This window comes from Necator americanus, chromosome V (genome assembly GCF_031761385.1).
Source record: "Necator americanus strain Aroian chromosome V, whole genome shotgun sequence".
NCBI classification, from domain to species: domain Eukaryota; kingdom Metazoa; phylum Nematoda; class Chromadorea; order Rhabditida; family Ancylostomatidae; genus Necator; species Necator americanus.
This window is the reverse complement of record NC_087375.1, coordinates 24,566,106-24,590,382: the sequence shown is the minus strand read 5'-3', so window position 1 is coordinate 24,590,382 and position 24,277 is coordinate 24,566,106. Positions and strand designations below refer to the sequence as shown.

General features: G+C 40.8%; 5 protein-coding genes across 5 annotated transcripts; 4 read left to right on the top strand and 1 right to left on the bottom strand.

Moving 5' to 3' along the window:
- Positions 1 to 523: 523 nt before the first annotated feature.
- RB195_015052 (uncharacterized protein) lies at positions 524 to 8,325 on the top strand (the record flags this gene model as incomplete). Its single annotated transcript, XM_064205573.1, has 6 exons — positions 524 to 551; positions 610 to 648; positions 770 to 798; positions 924 to 1,006; positions 1,592 to 1,677; positions 8,258 to 8,325. 6 exons carry the CDS (start codon positions 524 to 526, stop codon positions 8,323 to 8,325), a joined length of 333 nt encoding a protein of 110 aa, XP_064061454.1.
- RB195_015050 (uncharacterized protein) lies at positions 890 to 15,216 on the top strand (the record flags this gene model as incomplete). The annotated part of the gene is made up of 4 exons (XM_064205571.1): positions 890 to 941; positions 1,592 to 1,677; positions 8,258 to 8,334; positions 15,171 to 15,216. The coding sequence occupies 4 exons, from the start codon at positions 890 to 892 to the stop codon at positions 15,214 to 15,216; spliced, it is 261 nt and encodes an 86-aa protein (XP_064061452.1).
- Positions 13,029 to 14,440, bottom strand: RB195_015051 (uncharacterized protein; the record flags this gene model as incomplete). The annotated part of the gene is made up of 2 exons (XM_064205572.1): positions 13,029 to 13,467; positions 14,277 to 14,440. The coding sequence occupies 2 exons, from the start codon at positions 14,438 to 14,440 to the stop codon at positions 13,029 to 13,031; spliced, it is 603 nt and encodes a 200-aa protein (XP_064061453.1).
- A 6,791-nt stretch (positions 15,217 to 22,007) lies between the features above and the next one.
- Positions 22,008 to 23,154, top strand: RB195_015049 (uncharacterized protein; the record flags this gene model as incomplete). Its single annotated transcript, XM_064205570.1, has 4 exons — positions 22,008 to 22,061; positions 22,128 to 22,201; positions 22,773 to 22,897; positions 23,024 to 23,154. 4 exons carry the CDS (start codon positions 22,008 to 22,010, stop codon positions 23,152 to 23,154), a joined length of 384 nt encoding a protein of 127 aa, XP_064061451.1.
- An 89-nt stretch (positions 23,155 to 23,243) lies between these two features.
- RB195_015048 (uncharacterized protein) lies at positions 23,244 to 23,507 on the top strand (the record flags this gene model as incomplete). Its single annotated transcript, XM_013449546.2, has 1 exon — positions 23,244 to 23,507. The coding sequence occupies one exon, from the start codon at positions 23,244 to 23,246 to the stop codon at positions 23,505 to 23,507; it is 264 nt and encodes an 87-aa protein (XP_013305000.2).
- Between the last annotated feature and the right edge of the window lie 770 nt (positions 23,508 to 24,277).

The following is a 24,277-nucleotide window of genomic DNA, read 5'->3' as shown; positions in this document are numbered from 1 at the left end:
ACCACTTCAGATGCCTTTAAGGAGTTAGGCGGACAAGTGAGCTTTTCGGGTACATGGACGGTCCTGAGAGAGGTCTTTCATGGAAATAACAGTATTTCATCTTGGAGATGATTTGCCGTCCTTAGGTTCTACCAATTAGTGACGGCCTAAGAACGAAGTCAAAGCAGGAACCTAGTGCAAACAATCTAAACAACCCACATCTTTATAATTGACACTTTTTAGGACGAGAGTGGAATACACTTAACTTGCTTATCGTGCGTATCAAGGAAAATTTGGCTGGTAAAAGGCGAGGGAGCTCGATGACACCGTTAGGGCGCCACAAAAATGATAAGCATGATGGAAATGAGTTTGAAATAAAATGTACGATATTAGCGCACGAGAAAGAAATATCTGGTAGGAAGGCATTGGAAGCATTCTGGATTTCCGTCAGGAATCCGTCCATGAATAACAAAAATGAGTGCTTATCAATTATCAATGACTTCTTCCCGTTCGTAACACTCTGTCAGCTATAAGATTGTACCCCATGCAGTTCCTTAACGTTATCCACACCAGTACTTAAGGATACTTCACAGTGCGTAGATCTCATTCGCCTTGGTGACAATCTTTAAGAACGCGGTGGTTTAGCAACTCCGATAGTCGGTGAAACTGGTCAGTTGTTTTCCTTTTAAGGTCTTGCGTGGTGTACTTGGAACAATATCGAGAGTTGGAGAGGAGAGAGGAGGAGTTTGATGGGATATCCATGGTATCAAAGACCTCGAGCCATTTTCAGGCCTTCGAAAAAAACGAGTTTGTCGAAACGTCAGGCCAATAAGAACTTCCACCTAAACCTCGTTGGCACAAAATAGGAAAAATAAATAACTTGGTGATTTCAAAAAGTGAACATGCAGTTATGTCTTGGCGAGTATTTGCTGTGGATGTTGCAGATTCCTCCGATAGATCGTGTACGCCAAATACAAATAGATAGAAAGCACGTAGAGGAATGTAGCTGGATGCTACATTCGATGTGGTCAGATTCAAGATTTGTTTCTATCAGGAGTCCTTAGAGGAGACGTGACGCATACAAAGCGACAATAAACACTGAAAGCGTCTTTGTTTCATTTTCGTTTTCATTTAGCGTTATTCGTCACCGTTGTGAGAATCACTCCCGCATCTTAGAACATCGGTTATTTTACAACATTACAATAAGCGCTGCTGCTGCTGCTAAGCACTGCTGATTATGATGCTTTAACTATTTGTTTTCCGATTATTGAAAGATGGATTACGGTAACTGCAACTACTCTTAGAGAAGTATTCAAGGAAAATTCGTCAAAGTCCGTTTTATTTAATCACGTTATCGATGCAAAAATTTTCTCTCACATTGGTAATAGATGACTGATTGAATGAACAAAAAAATTAACGGCCGTCCTATGACTTCTGCCAAATCGAAAAAATTGAAATAAGCTTTTGAACAGTTTGTTGTAAAGCTGAGGGGTCTTGCAACTTCGTTATTGCTTGGAAATGGAGGAGTTTTTGGAACAAATTTTTTCAATTGCCTCTTTTTTCTAATACTAACGAAAATCTCCTCGTTTGTATCCAGGATAATATTTTGCAGCCAAGCCACATGTCAGGCGGCTTTTTCCTTTGCGAAGACGCACTCTCCTTCCCCTCGAGAACATGCTGGGAAAGATTTTGGAAGAGGTATGGACCGATTAAAAATTTACTTGTGACTCATTTTATTTCTTTAGCTCTGTCATTACTTTAGTATGACTACTTTTTTGTGTATTTTACTTCGTTAGAGAGTCCAACTATCCCTTTTTCCTAAGGGCCATGTTTCCGTTTGAAACGACGTTCCTTCTTTTTTGTCACTCGCTCTGAATGGTTCGGGCTAATCAATCCCAAACTGTAATGATCCAGAAGCTAAGAGATCAACAGTGCGACTTTTTTATGCCTTATTTTATCACACTTTCCTGTCACATTTCCATTTTTTTAATTGGCCTAATCATGAATGAGGACGGACCAGCGCTGGAAAATATACGCCCCTTGTTTCAAGGTTACATAATTTGTGGCATGTGACAATCGTATACGGTGGCATATAAGAAATATCATAAAGCATAATAGTGGTTGATTTAGTTAGTTCTCTCACTATCAGGTTTGAAAATAATGTAATCACTATCGTTATGTACAACTGGCTGGGTTTATTTGGATACCAATAGGGTTGCCTTCATTATGCGGAGGCTAAACATTGAAACTAGTCCTCATGCTAACAGTATGGTATATAACAGTATGAGAGACTACGGAGAAGGAGGTGATTCCGTCCATTTCTTCCTAATTGCCGTGAAAAACGGCCCGGAAGATACGGCTTCATTCGTTTTGGCGCACCATCTTGTACAAGGAGTTCGATTGGAGCGCGCCAGTCTTGTGCGGCGCCGCATCTTCCGGGCCGTTTTTTACGGCAATTAGCAAGAAATGGGCGGAATCACCTCGCTCTCCGTAGTCTCCCATCCCGTATACGAATACTCCACCTGAGATCTGCACCACCTCAGAATCGTGGGGTGATGCCTTTAAGCGAGCACCACAGAGAGTGCGAAAGTCCGGGATGCTAGCACAGGCGTTTTGTTGACTACTTCCCTAAGAATTGCGCTAACATCAACTATAATTCCCGCTACAAATTTCTATTAGTAGTAACAAGAAAACTGAAACGCTATGAAAACAGTGAGAACAATAATATTCCTGAAACCGAAGATCGGGCTGATGTGGACAATGCTTTCGAGAAGAAAACAGGAAGCATTCGTACGGTTTTGTTACGCATAGTTTTAGACAGCCAGACATTCTGAGAGGCCAACCTTAAACTTATAAGTTCCTCGTCAGCAAACTGTCGTTTCGACACGTTTTGGACTGCGAAGCCAGATAGTAGGAAGAAACCAGGAAGCTAGCAATGTAGACACGGTTGGAACTTTGTCAGAAGCGGGACGGTAGTGATCGTACAGAGAGAATTTTGAGAAAATCGCCAGGGAATTGATCAAAACGTTATGAAATAAAACTTCTAAAAACTCGCCTATTTTTCCACGTTGTGCGGAATAATGTTGAACAACGGTCACAATTTAAAGAGTCCACAAGGTTAATTGAGGAGGTCGGAAATCTGCGAGTGTAGCGGAACTTTGTTGCAGACCGGCTTGCGAAAAGCGTTCAATAATTTTCCTCATGGGTCCCTTTCTTCGAGGTTTTTAGTTTCTATTTGGGCAGCAACGAGTTGGATGAAAACGAGTTAAGCGCCGACTAAAGTAATTATTTGCTTGCCCTAAGCTAGAAACAAATGGTCAATTTTTTCAAGATCCAGAAAGGTACTCTGTTTCTACTGCAACAGGATTTACTCATTGTTCTTGTTTGAGAGTTGGGTATTAAAAGTTCGGCTTAGAAGGATGGGAGTTCATCGAAGATGTAGCAAGGACGATAATGAACGCATCTTTGATCTCCCTCTCCTTTGAAGGCATCACCCCACGAATCCGAGGTGGTGCAGATTTCAGGTGGAGTATTCTTATAAGGGATAGTAGATTATGGAGAGAAGGGTGATTCCGTCTGTTTCTTCCTAATTGCCATAAAAAACGGCCCAGAAGATGCGGCGCCGCACAAAGCTGGCGCGCTCCAGTCGAACTCTTTGTAGAAAATAGTGCGCCAGAACGCCTTAAGCCGTTTTTTTACGAAATCCGTACCACCTCAGATTCGTGAAGTGAGCCTTTAACAGCACATTCTTCCGCTTTGATCTACTCTTTCGAGGATCTGTAAATTCCAAGCAAGCAGATTCTACCGAACTCTTTGTCGAATTTTCTACGCTACCACGTCTCCAAATTCTTCTCACGCAAACGCTGCATGTCCGAAAGTTTGTCAGATTACTTTCTACGAATTACCTCAGTAAAACAATGTGCTGCTGATTGCATTCCTGAGCGAAAAGAGTGTGTCGGCAACTCATGTCTGTGTCATATGGACATTAAAAAGTGCTACTCACGTCTGAGGGAACAAATTGAAGATGAAAAAGGCAAGAATGATGCAGTTCTAGCGAATAAGCAGCAGATCGTGTTTCAAATGAGCATTTAGAAACGAACACCTCCACGCTGTAGCGTCTGTTTGTATGCCCATTGCTTTTCAATTTTTTTGAACATATCCACTTCAAAGATGAGACAGATTTATTTGAAGCGTGCTGTTCCGATTATCTCGGGAACGGGAGATCCTTTTCTCTCGTTCTTCTCTCTTCTCTTTCTTCCTAACCTAACGTTCTTCCTAAGAAATAATGTGCAAATAACAGATGTGATTTACGTTGATTCGAGCAATCACAGAAATTGCAACTTTTAGTTTTCTGCATATTCTCCAGTGTTAAATCCAGTTACTAACCTTTGTTAAATTCTAATGTCCAGTGCCAAGAGCAAATCTCTTGGCACTGGACATTAGAATTTAACAAAGGTTAGTTTAAGCAAAAGAAAGTCATAGTGCTTTGTTACGGTAACGGACACAGTTGTTTTACGCCGAGTTTCTGAAAGCACTAAATGGATTGCAGTTTGTTCATACAGCATAAGGAGAAGAAATGCATCAGCCCCTCTTATTAGAATAGGCGAATATTACTTACTCTTCAGTGTAGTAATTTGCAGTCGAGTTATAGAGCTTAAAAGATGATTTTTAAGATAAAGAGCAAATTCCGAACTCTTATGAAAAAGTAGAAAAATACTAAAAATTTCTGAATCTCATGAGGATATACCAAACGAACGCGGAGCGACACTTTGGAGAATCTAAGAAGGGATGGCTTACATCAACAAGTCCATTGAAAATAAATTTAAAAGAATCAGATGAAATTGATGGTCTCATATGTGCATTCATTTGACGTATGGATAAGAATTGCTTTTATAGGGTGAGTATAACTTTCAACGCAAAAACAAATCCTTCCACTTCGTGTTCAAACATCCAACTTCAAAGTAACGAATTACCGGGTAGCTAGGAACTTCCGTGCTGTATTTATAATAAACTGTAACGGTCATTACTCTAGGATGCAGTGTTGTAGTCTTCTATTAGCGTAAGTACATATGGAACGAATTCGGCAGCTAACTCGGCGAGCACACGTCACGTTGAAGAGTGTAATCCTTGGACCTAATTAAGGAAGTAATGACGCTCTAAAGCGGAAGATTTCGCGGCGTAAGTAAACAAATGAACAGCATTAAGAGAGCTGTAAAGCTAGACAACAGCCAATGGTGAATGGTGCAGATCTCCGTAGCAACGGTCAACGTCATCATTAACGTTGGAATTTTTTGAAATCTTGTTCAACTGCAACGAGAATATTCATTAAGATTTGTGAGAATCATCTGCTCAGAAAAGTGTGATGAGCACCATCTGCATTCAGTGTATTCAAATCGGAAGAGACAGGGGCGATCCGTATGAAAATTGAACGAACTTTGGGTGTTCTGCAGTACGTCGTGCTCAAAAGGAAAGAATGTTCTGTTCTCTTTAAAAACTTTCATCTAAATGGAATAAGCAAAAGCAAAAATCCACTAGCGACGATTTTACGCTTCTGCAGATTTCTTGTATACAATCTGTGTCATGAGATTGCAAAGAAGCGAATTCTCATTCCTATTAGTTTTTGATGAGTTAAGAAAAAAAATTCTAAATAACGGTTGTTGCCGGTTTCTGCAATGTATCCCACCAAAAATCTAAGCAGCACTTTTGTGAACGATACAGTGGGAAACGCAGAACTGCACCACGAGAATGCAACAAGTCGAAATTTGCTGATTCATGGTGATGCGTGAAGCTAAAAAAGTGAAACTTCAACAACGGATCGCATCAACTTGTTGGGTTCTATCACGAAAATATCGCAGCGATGCGCTATATAATAACAAGGCTACTTCCTTTATTCACTGATCCATACAATGAGTTTGTTCGAAGTCCTTCATCATCTCTCTTGAGAACTTGTATGATTGGTTTACAAAGGCGCAGAACCAAAATCCCAAATTAAATCAAACCGTAGCTTTTTGGTCCACGGTTTTATTGGTGGGCTGACCTCAGAAGTATGGCCACTAAAAATTGAAGAGTGTGAACAGTAAAAAATGAGAGCGAGCACGTGCCCAATAAGCCGGTGCTAACCTAGTGGGTTGACTGAGTCGATCAAGTAGGGAAATCATGAGTTTTTTTTTAGTCCATAATTTTTTTAGTCTAGTGTCGTCGCAAGATCTGGGTCACCATTGTAATGAATGGATACTAAAATCGTCAAAGGAATGCTTTATATCTTACCCTTTCCTTCCATTTGAACTCAACATGCTCTGTTAAATCCTGCAAGTCATACATACGTTCACTTATATGAAGCAGAATTGTTTATAGTTTCGATAAACAATGCGTTCATAATTATCATTTAGTGTGCGTGGTATGATTTATATCATATAAGGTTAATGTAGTAGTGAATTTGTAGAAAGGCGTTTATCTTTTGCAAAGCATTCCCAAGAACATTTCCAAGACAAGCAAAATACTAACTTTGAGTTCTCTAAGAATACTTTTGAAGGAGTTATTCTTTACTTTATACTTTTGACTACTTTCGACTACTTTTGATTTTCGTAAGTGCGAACGTCAACGAATTGAGATGAAACTACTGTCTATTTTAGGTTGGACAAGTGATGATTAAGAGCGGAAAAATTAGCACAAAATAAAAATTACTGGGTGGTTCAGAAACTAGATGGCAACTTTCTGATAGGATTCACTCTTAATCTTCATGAGTCAAAATTGTTTTGAAATGTTAAAAATAGATTCTAAGGGAATAGGGGCCGAAAAAAATAGAACTGGCGAAAAATAGAAAGTAGTTTCAAGAAATTACTTTTTGATGGACTATTCTTCCGGGTTGGCCAAAGAGAATTCATGAATTCGGTAAGGAGATGAGGTTACTTTGTCTTAAGAGGGCATCACGTGATTTTACGCACACTGACTGGTACGAGTTCGAAAACAAATTCAAGACGGCAAAGAATGATGGCATACGACGTGGCCAACATTGAGTTGTCCAGCGGGTTCCGGATCGGTTACAGATGATCTTCGACAGGAAGGTGGATTACATATAACCTTTGCAAAATTTCATAGGTTCAGCTCCTTTCATTTGAAAAACCGTCGAAGATAACTGCTCCTGAATGCGATTAGTCCAAGCATACATACATCGTACACAATAGCATGATAAAGGTATAGAAATGGAGCAAAATGTAACGAGATCTCAAAATTGTTGTCTATGCAAATTTTCGTTTATGAACCGAGTGGAAACGAATTTTGTGGTGGAACATAGATTGCTCATAGGATTAAATGGAAGGAAAGTGGGAAGAAAAAACCGTTAGAGTGCATCATCAATTTAATATTCCGCGTATGAAGGTGAGTAAGGGTCGAAGAGCGAAGTGCTTCAGCATCTGCACATATGCCGGTGGCAAAGATTTGTAGTGTTTTTGCGAAAAGCATCCGCTTCATAGACAATTCGTAGGTCTGAAAAATGTAGTAATGCTAATTTCAGTCGTGAAAATTCATTCATTTGCTCATAGGACTGTAAATCTGTATGCGAAAAACACAGATGAATCTTTGACGTTTTGGAGCGAGAGGAGATAAGTTATCCATTCTTATTGAGGACTTATTTCTCACATGAATGAAAAATGAAGATTCAATGCTGAACGAGCACGACTGCGGACAAAATGTGGCGTTGTAGGGGTTCTGTAAAACGTATTCTTCAAGTGATAATTAGAGAAGATGATGCAGTTTTCAATGTATCCAGAAGCTAAGGTTAGAGGGAGGGAGGGAGGGAGAGAGAGATAGAAGGCTTCTCAAAACAGTGGCGCGGTCTGATGCGTACCATTTATCATCATCAAACCGCGACTGCGAAAAACAGTTGGAAGGTAAGTAAGGGCGTGTGACATAAGAAATGTACGGGAATGAACGAACGTAAAATGTTACGAGTTGATTAGGTACGCCAACTACTCCGTTGCCATGGGGAAGCCGTTTTCGTCGTGATTGCCGTCAAATACAAAAGTAGACCGAGTGACCGCTGTGCAAGAAAAGGCGTGTAGCGACGGTAACGGCAGTGCTGATGGCGTTGTACGTGGTAGCGTCATAGAAGTTTGAGACGACAGCAATGACAGGCAGTGTCTGGCGAGGATAATGAGGGCAATCAGTAGCATAGCTACGTAACAACTGTGACGATCCGAGCAACTGAAATTTCATGCTTCTTCGCTGTGCGAAGCTAATATCAATATAAGATAGCCGATAAAAAATACTTTTTGTTCAGAAGTTAATAACTCACCGGCACGCGAACAGCTTTTGTTGGGTCAATTACAAAGTATCCAAAGGATTTAGAAGGGTGAGGTAGGTGGTCTGGTTTAACTTTGAATGGATTCGTTGACACTTCGTTTGTCAAAGAGTCGGGATAAATAATCCGTAACTGGATATTTATTTGTTGTCCAATTGGTGTAGAGAACTAGGGAGCCACTTTATGAAGAAAAAAACATATATGTGCTCTAATATGTTTCTCCTTGGGCCCCTATGCGAGTCTGACTGCTTCCTGTTTGTGGTTACCTTATTATATTACATTGCTTATACTACAAAATGCAATGAGACATTTTACTATACGCTCCGGGCACGTATGCGATTTGTACATTTATATGGCATGAGTTAGCCAGATATTGCAAAAAGCACACTGTTGTCCAACACACTCCCAAAGCCCAAACAACCCAAGGAGGTGAAATTTGTAGGCGGAGCGCAGAATCTTTGGTAACAAGTCTCCGTTTCGTAAAGCTGAACTGCACGACCGTGGTCGACATGAAGGTACCCGGGTCAATCGGTTTCGAAAGGCATTTCACGCGAAGTCTTGCAGGACAAAGAACTATAGATTCCGTGTGAGTGTGTTGTCGCTAGAGAAGATAGGGAGGAGCTGTGTTCAACGGCATCACGTCTTTGCGAAAATGCGGGCAACCGCGTCAGGCGATCGCACCTGCTCAGCGATTCAGCCGAATTCAGTCTATCTCAGATTTAAACGTATATCCCAGTGGTAGGGCCTGGTAGAGTTCTGTAGTGTCTCCAGCACCTTCACAAATTGACACTGAGAGTAGCGGTAGCGCAGTGGGTCGATGGTCAGTTGGCCTCGCACGATCACGAATGAACTGCTCTAGGTCAAATAAACAATGCATTCCTACGGAGTTGAGTTATCACTTAACTTTCGTTCTAGATTGGTTTGGGTTGTTAAAATACCATCCTAAAACGATTCTGAATTGATGTCGAACCCCTCCACAACGACAGGTCGATCACTTCATTTTTATCTTTACTTACCGACAACGATACCATTTTTAAGAATTTTTTTTCGGAGCGAGTTTTGAAGTGAAAGCGCCTAGGTAAGCCCTCACATCCTGTCATGGATCTTTTCTTGAAAAATTTCGATTTTATTCTGATTTTTATTCGATCATTTAGAAAAGGAAGCTATAGTTTAAGCATTCCTGTAATATCACCTTTCCTCTTTTTGATTACGGACATGCTACAGCAAATGTCTGTAATGTTTTCTGAGTATAGAGAAGGAATTCTTACTATATTGTAGGCTACCTACATGTTTTCGATTATTTCTCGTGTGGCTCAGTCGCTCGCGGATTTCATCCAACGGTTCTCGTTAGGAAAAATACTATGTGCGCAATCCGCTTAATTTTAAAGTTTTGATGATTGGTGAGACGGCTATCCTTTTCTTTACGGGTGGTAGGTCTCCGAGCTGACTCCAATATTTGCATGAAAAGAGATATTTCTAACTTCGTCAGACTAAGCAATCGGTAGTCGACCACACTTCACATCATTAGTGAAGTATCCGAAGTAGTAGGTTCCTGAAGCTTAAGTGAAGTGGATCGAAATGAAAAAACGTCACCACTGAAGAGATTGCTTAAGAACAGTTCGTTCTCTATTTTTTCAATATATATCCAGCTGTCTTCGGTATCGCCAAGTAGCTTCTTCCTTCTTGTTGTCAGATCTTGGATCATTTCAATCTTCGATCTGATACGCACTACTAGATGGCTCAGATATATTTCCTCTTTGAGCAAGCATGGAATAACAGAGATTCGTGCCTTAGAAGTCCGATCTACCTCAAATTCATCTTTGAAGCAACCTTCTCATGCATTACTTCAAAATCGGTACTTCAATCGCCTGGCGGATGTTTAATGTTATAATAACGATCCTAGGAGAAGATGGTGATAGATTTAAAAGCCAACGACTTAAGCCGCTATGATATCCCATAGCGACTCCTTGAGTTTTCTAAATAACGCTAAACCTTCCGATTGTAATTGTATGATTCTGCTGAACCACTCATTTCACGTCAATGATAATTTTATTGCAGCGCGATAAAATGCGATGCTTGCAATTATGAAATGCTAAAAATGCCTAAAAATACAAGAAAAGAATTGTACAGAAAAAAAAGAAAGAAAATGGTTAAAATCCACAGGGCGCTTGTTGCTTAGTCTTGTTTGTCTTTATCACGACTCTCATTTCTTATTTTTTAAAAGCAAGTTATTTTCCAAGTGAGATATCTACACTCACTATTAAACCCTCGCAAGTTCAAATCTAAGTAGGCCTTTGAGTTTCGTTGTAAATTTCAGCAGTAACCGTTCAACGCTGCGAAAAATCTTTCTGTACAGCATTTCCTCCTAATTTTGACAAACATCGTAATTTCGCAACAGACAGGTGTTTCCGTCCAAGTTAATTGTTCTGTCGATGTCGATTATTTTGTAGCTTGTCGTCACAATTTCATCTAATTCCCGCTAGAGTCTGCATTTGCAATCAACTTGCATAATGGTTATCGATGGAGGGAAAAATGGATACACAGTAGTGAGATAAAGCTTTTCATATAAAAGCTACAGTCACTATGTTCATTCGAATTATTTTACACCACAAAAAGGGAGACAACTTTGAACAAAACTCTGTTAAAGACTCCCAATATTCAAACGAGTAGTAGTGCTGGTTAAAAATTAAAAGTACAAACAATTTAAGGGATAAATTTCAAAGAAATCAAGTGCACTTGAATGCATTCGACTTAATTACTGAAAAATGATTTCATTTGGTGAACAATTTCAATTTCTCAAATATGTATGATTCCCATTAATTATGACATTACAAGTCTTTTTTTTTGCATTTGCAGAAGGATGTTTTTGTTGAAAAGTAAGGCTGAATCCTAAAATCTTATGTAAATGCAAGCCAACACTTCACACAGTTAAATTCAACACTTCATCGGTAGCGACGGTAGCAGTAGTATCAGGCTCATAGGGTCGTGCTTGTGCGTTACTCTAGTCACGCACCTCTTCCTACTGTACTTCCCCACGTCCGAAAAGCATTCAATCGCGACTGCATGGTACTCAAACTCGATCCTCAATTTCTGCACATGTGCAGAAGAATAAGGATTTCTGCCATGTCTGCCCGAGGTGGGAGTTCTTATGCTTCTAACTGACAATGCGTAAAGTCCATATTCTAGTTTAGTCGATAAACCATACATATATCGACTTGTTGCATAAATTAGTACAAGCCAGCAGCAGGTGTGAGGCCGGCTTCATGGACATCACGCGCTTGTAGTTTCATTTTGGGGTAAATAGTAACGCGAAAAAGCAATGCGTGCTCACGAAGCACTTAACAAACTAATCACACAAGAAGTAAGGAAATTATCTCGAAAAGACAAGAGCGTTTGGAGTTTGGCATACGTAGAAATTGTAATCGACGAACGCACGTTTTCGTGGCAATCAAAAGACTCTAAGGCGTGAATCTGCAACAAAAATGCAAGAGAGCGGTAAAATCGAACGTTGCTACCGGAAATCGTTCATGAGATGTGTAAGGGGACGAAAGAAAGATTGTCCAGTGATTCTCGAAAAGTGAGCAAAGTTATCATACCTGTAACTTCTCCAAACTCCATGGGCCTAGGCATTTGAGGACCTGAGACAATTCAGCGACCAGCATCGCGCGAGCTTCCAAGCCTCAAAGGCATAATCCCACGAATCTGAGGTGGTGCAGATTTCAGGTGGAGTATTCGTATACGGGATGTGAGACTATGGAGAGGGGGGTGATTCCGTCTATTTCTTCCTAATTGCCGTAAAGAAACGGCCCGGAAGATACGGCTTCAGGCGTACTGGCGCACTATTTTCTACAGGAAGTTCGACTGGAGCGCGCCAGCCTTGTGCGGAGCCGTTTTTTACGGCAATTAGGAAGAAATGGACAGAATCACCCCCCTCCCCATAGTCTCCCATCCCGTATACGAATACTCCACCTGAAATCCGTACCACCTCAGATTCGTGGAGTGATGCCTCCGGGCAGTTTGTGATCGCGGTCCAGCCAAAAATGCCCGCTACTCTCACCGAAGTGCCACGTCACATGGTAAACCCTGAGTGGATTCATTGCACTTCAGATTTTGATGCATTCACTATCGTTTTGAAGAGAGATCTTATGCCAGCCATTCCTAACAATCTAGATTTTGCAAATTCTAGTGTCGCAATATTCAACAGTTTTGTTTAGTTTTCCTACCTTGATCTACTACTTATTATTAGTTTACGCTTATTTTCACATTCACGTTCTTTCACTCTGAAACTAGAGAAAAATGTGATTTAATAGGATTTTCGGAATTGAGGCAAAAACTCCGGAACATTCACCTTGATCACCTTGACTCCGTTGATCTTCAAACTGGTCGAGAGGGCGCTAATAATTTTTCATTTGTCCCGATCGCGTGCCAGAGTAGTCCAGTGGTTCCTCCTTTTGCGTGCGACACGAAGAGCATCATAATTTTTTTTTCCGTGAGCGACTGGGTTTCGCGGGGAACCCAGTCGTTCACGGCTCTGGTCCAACGGTTGTCGTTAAAGCGCATCACGTGTCCGGCCCACCTTATTTTACTCTCCTTGGCAAACGTGGGCGACGTCTCTAATCTTCGATCGCTAACGTAGGAGAGAACTTCGAATCCCGTCCCTCACTTGCGTGAAACGGGATACTCCTATCATCACTCCTTCAATTGCGCGTTCAATGACGCTCACCGCGTTTTCTTCCTGCTTGCGAAATGCTCAGGTTTCCGAAGTATAGGTCAAAGCAGGAAGTACGGTGGTGTTGAGGAGGTGAGCACGGAGCCGGGTGTTCCTGGTCTTCTTCACTACATCTTCGATGCTCTTATACGCTTCCCAAGCCGCTCGTCTCCTCCTGCCCAGCTCGGGGGTCAGGTCGTTCGTCATGTTTAATTCCCGACCCAGATAAACGTAGCTGGTGCATTCGGATATGCTGGTTCCGTTGAGCGTGAATGGGGCATCCGAGACCCATCCGTTGCGCATGAACATCGTCTTTTGCAGATTCAGCTGAAGAACGATGCATCCACATGTTTCGTCGAATTCGGCCAGCATTCGTTCCGCTTGACTGATGCTAGGTGTCATCAATACGATGTCATCAGCAAAGCGCAAATGACTTCCATGTCGTCCCATTCCAACTTTCGCATTGCTTTCTCGAGGGTGGCTGTAAATATTTTGAGTGAGATTGTATCACTTTGTCGGACTCCCCCTCTTCACGTCACTGATAAGATTCTTGTAGAATGGCGAAATTCCCGTCGTGAAGTTACTTTACAACTTTCAAAGTACCTTTATGTACTGAGCAGGGAGGCCTTGGTTGTCCAAGGCTTCCACGACCGCCTCTGTCTCAACTCTGAGTCGATGGCCTTCTTCAAGTCTATGAAGGTGAAAGAGAGAGCGGCATCTTGTAATCTCGTGATACCTCGATGAGTTTCGAAACACTGTGAATGTGGTCAATCGTGCTGAACCCTGCTTGTTCGCATGGCTGTCCTTCATCCTGCTCCACGCTGGCATATCAGCTCAAGAGTTTCAAAAGACAAGTGTCTCTTGGACCCTCCAGCGGGTGACTCCCACGTCCTTCTGAAGAGGGCTTCTGGAATTGCGAGTTCCCATAGATTTTCTTAGTCTTCATGATGATCTCGGAGAGCCTCTCCCCCTGGTTATTCCATTATAGGCCATGAGTCCCAATGTGAAGTTTCTCAGGCGTTCTTCTGGGGCCAATCTTGACGTCAAAATCACCAACAACGACCTTGAAGAAAGTGTGATCTTCTCTGTAGAACTTCTCTAGGTCCATATAGAACGATTCGACATCTTCTTCTTCTTAGCTTGATGTTGGAGCATAAGGGACGAAGATAGTCAGAGTTGGTGTTGGACCACATATTCTCATCTGCAGACGTCCGATTCGGGTCGTAAGTTGTTCGAAAGAGCCGATGTTCTTTGCCATACTCGTGTTGATGACTCCACCATCACCTCTACTGCCGCAGTTCTTCTCCAGTTTCATATACGGTGTTGAGAGGGTGACGTCGTCTCATCTCGGTCACTCCGATGATGTCGCATTTGATCTTCTTGGCTTGCATCATCAGATCTTCGATGGCGTCTTCCGATGCAAGCGTGCGTGCATTATAAGTACAGATCGTCATCCTGGTCCTTTTCCGTTTCGGTAGCCTATATGACTCCTGCAACCCCGTCGTTCCTGGCGCTACCGTACTAGGCTTTCCTCCAGAATCAGGAGACTCTCTTCTACTGACATGCAAAAATTTTTAAAACCCATGGGCAGGTTGCAAGCCTCTAGTCCCATGAGTTTTTGGGAGAACTTTCGTTCTTCTGGAGTGGACAAGTGAAGCTTCTTTGTTGGAGGCGACTCCAAACCGCCTCCCTTGCGCCTCCCAATCACTTGATTGCAGGCTTTTGGCTGGACCGAAGTGCGGGACACAAGAATGTCATGAGTCAGTCCTGACTCAGCAGATCCACCCGCGTCTCCTGGCAGGTCGCTTTTGGTCCGCGATTAGCCCCCTATCCGACACATGGGAACTCGCCACGTAGCCTCGCGACTAACCGGCTGTGATCCCCCTAAGGAGGGAGATCCGTGGTCCGGAACATTAACTCCAAGCAACTGGATATACGGTGATTAAATAATATGTTGGGAGAGAAGTATTTGTAATAATAAATAAAAGTATATGTCTACGTTTATGGGCAGAAAAAGAGTAATAACAGCTGAGGTTATAGCTCAACCAGTGTGATCAGAACTAAATATCCACCACTGCAAATGTTCAAGGACAATGGATAGGGATGTTTTAATAATGACAATTGTCTCTTTTTACTGGAAAAACGATTAAAATTACCATCACAAACATATTTAGCTTATTTCAGCAACCACATGGAATGTCAGCTAAGCGTTGTTTCATATCGTCCGTAGATCTACATCTATATTGTTACATGTAATACGATTACTTCGCTTAGAGCATTGTGATTGCCTAAAATCATATCCTAATCAGAACTAATGAGTTGTTATCAGAACTGTAGACATCTTCTGTAATCCAACATTTGATTTTAGAGCAGAAATGGATAAAATTTTAAGAGCACTGAGTTGTACCACTGAAATTTTTAGATTCAAAGTTGGATTTTTTGACTCGTCCTATTGGTTTGGTCATTGTCTAAGGCATATTAACTAAACGTTCGCAAAAGATGATAAAAGGTGGGAAAGAATCTGACGCATTCTTGGAATTCATTCACTCATCAATTATCTGCACCCTACTCTACATCATCGATCGAAGATCGGAGAACCTGATGTATTTGCTGAGGAAAGTGAAGATGGGACGGCAATGGACCTTATCTTCTAAGAAGAACCGTCAGGGGGGAGGGGCGTTGTGAGCGACTAAATTTCACGAGGAAGCTCTAACACGACTCAAATTGGGACGACTGTCCTCTAGGCAGTCAAATGTTTTCATGACTGTTTCATTCATGCCATTTGTATGTATAATTACGGGTTTCAGGCGGGTAATGCCTGTACGGGTGCCTGTAGATTGTGGAGAAGGGGGAGATGCCGTCCATTTCTACCTGTATCAGTGGAAACGGTCGACCCCGGAATCCTGCTTCTTACGACGTCCTCTATTGCAGCGCGCCACCCTTGCATCGAAAACCCATTCGGACGAATCGCAGGCGGGGCGGCGCGCAAGCGTTGCGCATTGCAACAGAAGCCGTCGTAAGAAACAGCGTTCCGCGGTCCGTTTACACTGATACAAGGAAAAATGGACGAAATCACCCTATTCCCCTCAGTCTACGACCCCGTATAGGCATTACCAGCCTGAAACCCATACCACCCCAGATTCGTGGAGTGATGCCTTCAAAGTCGCTGGATGATTAGTGGCTAACGCTTCATTATAAAGAATTATCCTATTGCAACAAACATATCAGAGAGTAGAAAGCTTCGAACTTTAGCGACTGGAGCTAAGGAACGTAAAAAATTAGAAAATTTTTGTTCAAGTTTAGTTTTTTGTCAATTTCTAGGTTTTACTTTGAAAACATTTTTCGCGAAATATTTCGGTGATTCATAGGATCCATGGATGATGTTTTAATGATGTTTACTGCAAGTGACTCTTTTTACAGTCGTTTTACAATCAGTGTAGGACATAAGCACCATACTTTTCAACAAAAAAAAACTTAGGTTATCACAACCACCACAGTTTGCATGCTGACTAAGAATGCAGACCACATTTGTTTTTGTACCCGCAAGTGTTGATTTGTAGTTCCAATAGTTGGTCTGAGCACGTATATTTAAAGAAAAAAATTATTTATCAGAACTGGTAAATATATGTAGAGAAAGATAGGTAATTTTTTTTACAGAAAGCGAAAAAGTCGTGCATCCGCTTTCTTCATGAACCTCCTCCGCCGGCTTTGCCGACTATGGGATAATTAGAACTTTTAAAACTTATCACTGGTAGAGTTTTTGAAAAAATTACTTGTGTCTGCACATTAGCAAGGCCGGATCCGGGATAATTGCGCTCCAAGAACTTACGACTTTTAATGTGAGTATATTGTTTGAAAAGTAAAAAGTGATAATTGCAAATTCGTGTTTTTTGTCGACTGTCGAAGAATTAGCTATCTTACCGTATTGTTTGTCTAGCATGTATAAATGTATTAGGTTGGCCACTAAGTTCCCGCAATGTTTTTAAATTTGAACATTCCGCAAGCCATTAAAGATTTTTGGCATAATGTTCTAAATCATTGAAAGAGTATGTTTTGTTCTACAGGAATCAATGTTCTGTTTTTTATTCCGGTTAATTTCTATTAATTTGTTAATATATAATATTCATAATTATAATATACAATTATAGCATATAATTATATAAAGTAAGTATAATTATCATCGAAATGGTCGGTGAAGTTGAGAAAAATGAGCGTTTTCGACACTCTCTTCTTTTTGCTTTCAAGCAAGATTCGATGGCCGCAAAAGCTGCTCGCGGCGTTTTTTGGGGTTTATGGAGAGGGTACTACAGCTGAAAAAACCGCTCGACTGAATTATTTAATTATATTGTATATATATCAATTGATAATTAAATTTATTAAAACCTTTATCTATTTAATTTTACATATACATCGATATTATAGTTGTAATATATATTTACTAATCATACCAATTAATTAAATAAACGCTCGATTGATTCATTTGAAGAATACAATTTTAGAAAAACTTTAAAAAATAGCGGAAACTTAGTTGCCAATCTAATACATGCATATATGTAAAATGAAAATACACACTGAACACTCACGAATTTTGAATCCGCATACCTCTCAATGACAATCTTTTGTGCAGAGGACAGGTCTAATTTCAACTTGAGGATAGCATGTTGAAAGTGTAGCTGATGTTGTTTTCACTAATACAATAGGAGAAGAACACACGTCACAGCAGTTCTCCTGGGAAAAATTCGCCATTGCCACATAATTTATTCAGTCACCTTTGACTTGAAACAGGCTGCGTCACAAATTACCATCGTTATTTCCACAAAGCGAAGGGGGAAGAAGAACTTCTATATCTCTATCGAATAATTCTAAGTTGAGAGGCAGCGTACTCGTATTGATCGTACAGAGAGGAGAAGAATACTCCACGAATATAGTGTGCTGAAAAACTCGTTACTTTTTGTGAGAATTCTTAACTGTTCTGGTTCAGAGTTAAAACTAATGTCGTTTTAACGACACGCGATCTTCATTATACTGTCACTGTAACTGGAATATTGTCAAAGTACTTATCGGTTGAACATCATTTGAGACCTCAAATCTTCTTGGTCTTTGTGCTATCGCAGGCCATTTTCACTTTTGCGGATACTTTCTGGTAGTCGTTTACTAATTTGATCACATTGAATTTGCATTTCTACGTAGCATAATGACACAGGGGCACTAATGCACTTCAGTGCTCCCATCCTTCTATCTCATGATTCAAAATGTAGTCAGAGAAAAGACAATCAGTAGTGAATTGCTGATGCAAACTCCATGCCGCTAGTCAGCAACGCAACTTATTATTCACCATAGCCATTTATTAAAGGGAGCGTAACAGCGAAACCACGTTGTTCATCGCGCGCTGCACGTTTACTTAACTTCAAAGTGTGGGAAAAGTGAAGATTACTGCCTAATCCCTCTACCTTAAGAAAGTGCTATGGCCATTCTGTAAACAACTGCAACCTCCTATAGCTTCTCATTGTTGTTTTCATGTTTGAAAGCAAATAAATTCCTAGTCTTCATCGGCATACAGACGTAGACTCAAACACTCAGAAGGAAATTTTTTTATGAAGCTGAGCTTTATATATGGGCCTTCTACATGCTGCATACATAATTACATGCAAGCAACTGCAGATGATTTGTTTGTGGCAAAACTCTGAAAATAAGACGGCTGTCATTTTTTCAAGATTGATTAATTTGCTGTTTTTTCTGCCCTTAGTAATTTCTGTTATTTACAATATGTACGCCAGCTGCAGTCATAAATTTTCCTAAGTTTATTGTAACTATTGGAACCATTGGGGCTACATCACGACGGAAACCTGGGACGGTTAAAAACGTTCTCTTAAAACAGACCTCGTGAACACCTGAATAAACATCCTTTTTCGTGGAAACGACGAGGAAAGAACAAGAACTTCACCTCTTCCTTTCCAAAAACATCAATTTCTTGTCGACTCTTCAATTTTTTTTTTCTGATGTGACGTTTTCGCATGCAAAACGCAGGCTCATTTAGACGCCTACTTTATTTGTTTCTCTACTTTTTAAAGTTACTTAATCAAAGGAAAGCGGTCATTAGTAGCGTTTGTCATTTTTACCGAGAGATCTCCTTTTGAGATATCCTTAAACTATTTTTACTCATTGACCATTTCTTGTTGAAACGTAGTTTTTTTCTTGTTCACTACTATTTTTTTAAACATACATATTATTTCTTTCGCCTCTTTTTCTTTAGTAATTGGGTTATGAAAAGTTTTTTCACAAATTCATCCCTTCACATCAGGATAATTCTCTCCAGGAAAAACTATTCCCAATAGTGTAAGTATTTTTACCCCAATTCCTGTTGGATAACCGTGCCGAGTAGCGCACAGAATTGCACTAAATGATAATGAACGGCTTTTCTCTAGGAGTAATTTTTCGGCTCTCTCTCGACACCAACTTCGATTCAACACCCTCAGCTGATTTGAATGGTATGGATTGGTGGAGATGCGAGTATTTTTAAACACTTTCTGGGTTAATAACTTGTGTGATCGATAGAATAAGGTTATTATAGAATAAACGATCACAAGTGACGGTATTTACAAATATTCGAGAAATGTCAAATGCAGGTTTTACTCTTGATGAGTGCAGCGAATCCGCTTCTAGCGTTGCGAAAGCTTGGCATTTCAACTAACAATTACAGCATCTAGATTTAAAGTTTTGATTCAAACCATGTACAGTTATCCAAACAGAAATTTATAACGACACTTTTTATGTCAACAGAAAACAACAAGGAATGTCCAGCGAAATTCTACATCTTGTCTGGCTTATGAAACTCTTCAAATTCTTCTTACATCTGCTATAGCACCCGATCCAATACCGCATTCGCTCGATCCGCGGAAAATTTTGAAGAAACGCGTAAAGAGCTTACAGTTCTAGGATTCTTTTAAGAAAGTTTGAGTAGTGTGGTTGTTAGAATAATTATGTATCGATCAATAACAATTACAACAATAACTACAATGAGACTAATAATAACAATAATCACAGTAGCTCTCGGCACTATTCCCCACATTTGCGCAGCAGAACGTTATGGAGAAAACACTTGTGAAATTGCTTAGGATGGAAGGATTAATTCTCGTTTTGGAACTGTTTTGTTGAGTCTCAGCAAGATTTCCAGCAAAGCGAAATGTAAGTAAGTATTATAATCGTAAAATCCACGGAAAACACTCTCTGTTTCCCCTTCATTCACACAAGTTCAAACTACATGGCACTTTTTTGTTGCGCCTTTTTGGATGTCTCTTCATCGGAGATTTCAGTTTTTCGCAATTATCAGGTTCTGCGAAGCTTAGGGAAAGATAGAACACCAGAACATTTTAGTTCTGGTTTTTGACTTACAGAAAAACTAGGTTACATCGATTACTCAGCAAGCAAAGATAAGGATTTCCGATTGTGTACTACTTTCTTAAGCAGAACCAAGATTGTTATTGATTTTTATTCTGGCTAACGTTTCGACGTCGTCGCCTTCCTCAGAGCCTGGAAAAATCAAAGACACGTGTTATCTACTCTCTCAAACGCCTCGTCATCCCGCAAGATATGATTTAGCAAACGGATTATATAAAAGCAACGTCAGAAAAGCAGACCAGCGCTCACCTTGATAGCCACGAAATCGTGATGTTAGCGGACCACCAGTTGTGAGAGTTGCGCCGCTAGTATTAACTAGTAACGATGTCCCCGCCTCTGACCCCGCAGGTCAAAACCCGCAAAGGTCCTGATATGGCGCCAGCTCGTTGGTCACAGCGATGCATTCTTCCTTACGATTGGTCGTGCAGAATTACTTCCGCTATTTTGACATCAATTTACAGCGCTTACTTACCGTATGTACCCCACTCTTGTAATGGTAAAAGTCTATGTAAACTAAGAAGGCCACTTGAATATCAGCAATTCTACGCGTCCTGAGCAGATTGCGTATTTACTACTCATCATTGTGCAGTCTATAGGATTTCGACTATTATCATTATTCTAGTTCATCCATGTGCGAATCTCATCGCGTCGGAATCCCAGCAAAGTGCTTGCCTTGCTCCTTGTAGTTTTTTTTTTCGCAAATGCGTTGTCACTGAGACGAAATGGAATATGAGAACACTGGGGTGGGATTGTTTGATTTCCATGTTTGCGACAGAATGGGAATGGATACGAAGAGCATGTGTTCCTAATAGCTCATAAACTCGACGAAAAAAAAATTAAATAAAACAGAAGTATAAACCAGCATTTGTTCCATACTCGCGATCGGCCACAACACTTTTCTGCACCCATTGGTCCCAAGCTTTTATCGGGAACCACTCACGACATTTGGAATCACCGTTGAGTTATTTGTTTCCACGCATTTCATAAAAGATTGTGGGAACTGTAGAAAACTGAAGCGGCAGTTCTTGCAAGCAAAGCGCATACTACAAGGTTTCTGCCCGCATTTGAATAATTTTGGTTTGAATAGAAATGGTTTTTACCTTCTGCAATATGAGTACTTGAAGTGGTTTCCATAACTAAGTTCTTACAAGTAGAAAAGGCGATTTATTCGGCGGTTATTCGCTCTACAAGTGCAACAGACAGAGCTCTATGAACGACCAGTTTTTAAACAATTTGAGGACTACAATATGTTTTTATGCTTTTACAACATGTGATTGTCATGCTTGAACAAATTAAAGTCTATTTTTATGAGGTGGACGTCTTGTTCGCAACGCAACATCTATTTACAATCTCAAGGGATGTTCTAGAACCAAAGTGGAGGAGGAAACACAGAATCCACACGTCTTTGTGGGAATTCAACCGTTTTTTGAGCTTTTTGAAATTTCCAGGTTTGCATTGCAAATTTGTTTACATTAGATCTATTTCACTTCGTCAAGTCTATTTCGACAACACCGAAAGCCGCTAAGTTCTCTAACAAAAAAAAAACAAAAAACCAGACCCTTTACTTATATTATTTTTAAGTAGATTTTTCTTTATTTTTCAATCCTCGCAGCAGTAAGGGTTATGGAAGTAACGGCGATGGAATACCCTCAAAATAAAAGTGCATGGGAAGGCGAGGTAGGATATACTTCGCCGGCTTATTTTCAACGTAAGTGTTGCATAGAATATGACCGACGTTTGTAGACTCTGAGCCCACAGAAAGCGAAAATACTCCTCGTACAAACATCAACGAAATCAGGCATTGAACTTACGACAGAGTAAGAAGTTGCCATCCTGATGCAATATCGCCTAAGCTGTAACATACAAAGAGGCCGCGTTTTTGACATCCCGCAAGTGATTGAGGCCTCTGTGGGCCAATCTAGTGCTCGGGGTATTGATCACGAATGTGATCGTGGCACTGCCAAATTTTCCCTAATCATGCTGAGAACCGCCGTAAAAACCGTTTTAATTCTTACATCTGGAACAAGGTAGGAAGTGCCACAATTTTACGCCCATGTGTTAGCTCAGAAGCCTATTCGTTTACTTTAAAAGGCTGCTGAGGAGATCTCATTGATCCTCAACCGCTCGATCTTGGACGTGTCTGCAAAGGTGGCGCATTCTCACCTATCTAGCAGGGACAAACGCCCTTTTCAGAACAAAGGGGAAATCGAGGGGATCACGTTCATGCTGGTAATGTACTCCCCGATCTTTAAATTTATCCATAGCTACTCCAACATCGCCACTTTCGTGATATGCCTTTATGTTACGAGCATCGTTTAGGAGAAACCGCAATGCGACCTTGAAAGTAGCTTTAAGTAGCATAAAAAAACAAATTCTCTATGTCTGAAGGCCAAACTTTCTCAACACAGCTATTTTGATCACGTATGAATCCGGAGTGAAAGTGAACTGCATCCTGACCATCGCTGCCGAGCATCGAGTGAATCCGAACGGTTGTGCTCAGAGACTCTTAAAAGGTTGTTTTCTTAAAAACATGACGCGTCTTTTTCTATTGTATGCTTTGAATCATCCTTATCAAATTTGAAACTGATGTTAATTTGATTACGTTTTTTCATTCGAGCATTTAAATATGCCATTTTCAGTATGGTCAAGCGCTCCTGACACTACTCTCCAGTCGTTGAACTTCATAACCAAGGCTCTCAAGCACGCGAGATTCACCAACGTCTTGGAGTACGTCAAATTGTCCCATATATTAGACGCTACAAGGACCTAGGAACCCGAAGGTGATCAATCTGGACGAGGAAGACCTGTATCTGCGAGCACCTGTATCTGCACTACGAGCAATCTCAGAAAGGTACGCGAATGATTTCGCGTAGGCCTGGCGCGTTCGGTGCGCTGAAGGTCACGAGAAATGGACTTTCTAAACGACTGGTGCAAAGGGTAATGCTCACTTTGAAAACCATCCTTACACCTACCAGCAGGACAGAGCGCTCGCTCGCAAGGCAATCGTACTTACCTGACCTACTCAAAACGTCACCGCGATGTGAATTCCTGAAGAAAGCTCTGCAGAAGGCAGTGACGAGTTCGAAGCGCTATACCTGCGTTCCACAGTCGGCACATTTCTGAAGGGCCGCAAGGTCTGCATCGATGCCAACGGAGGTATTTTCGAGGTTCAATGTGGTTTCTGGTTAACAACAAACCAATAAATACTGATACATTGTTGGTTTCTCAAAATTGTTCTATTTTCGCTTCAGGCGATTTGAATAACTTTTCGCTATAATGACGTTCCCTGCATTTTTTGTAGTGTCATCTTTATAAGAAAGCTGTTCGTTAGGTTGAGAGTACACGAAAAACGTAGTTGCAATTAGTTTCAAATAACACTTCCCATATATCTTCATAAGCAAACTATCTAGGATGAAAAATTGGATAAGATTCATCCATGTATTCTCGATTTATTTTCTCTCTCTTTATTACCACTTGTAATGGTGGATCTATCCTCCGGAGTCGCTGCTTTTCGTCCATATAATCGACCAATTTCTGATCCTCAAGACTATCAGCATAGTCTTTCGGAAATGATGAGGATTATGAGTTATTCACCTAAAGGAAAGGTATATTATCATTTCACCTACTTTCAACGATTTTGCTGCCATTGACCTTATACAGGAACGTGGAAAATGCAAACGTCAATAGAATAGTTCTGGCAGCCAAATTCTATTCTAAGGATTTCGCACAAGGAGATGTAGGCGGTGGCCTTGAACATACTTAGAAAATACTAGGGAACTAAGCAGCAATAAGCCAGTGAACTGGGTCGCGCTCTTACCTCATCCCTCGTATTCCCTCACCACTCAGATGGGTGGCATGTAGCCTTCGAGACACACTTTCATTATCGCTTGATA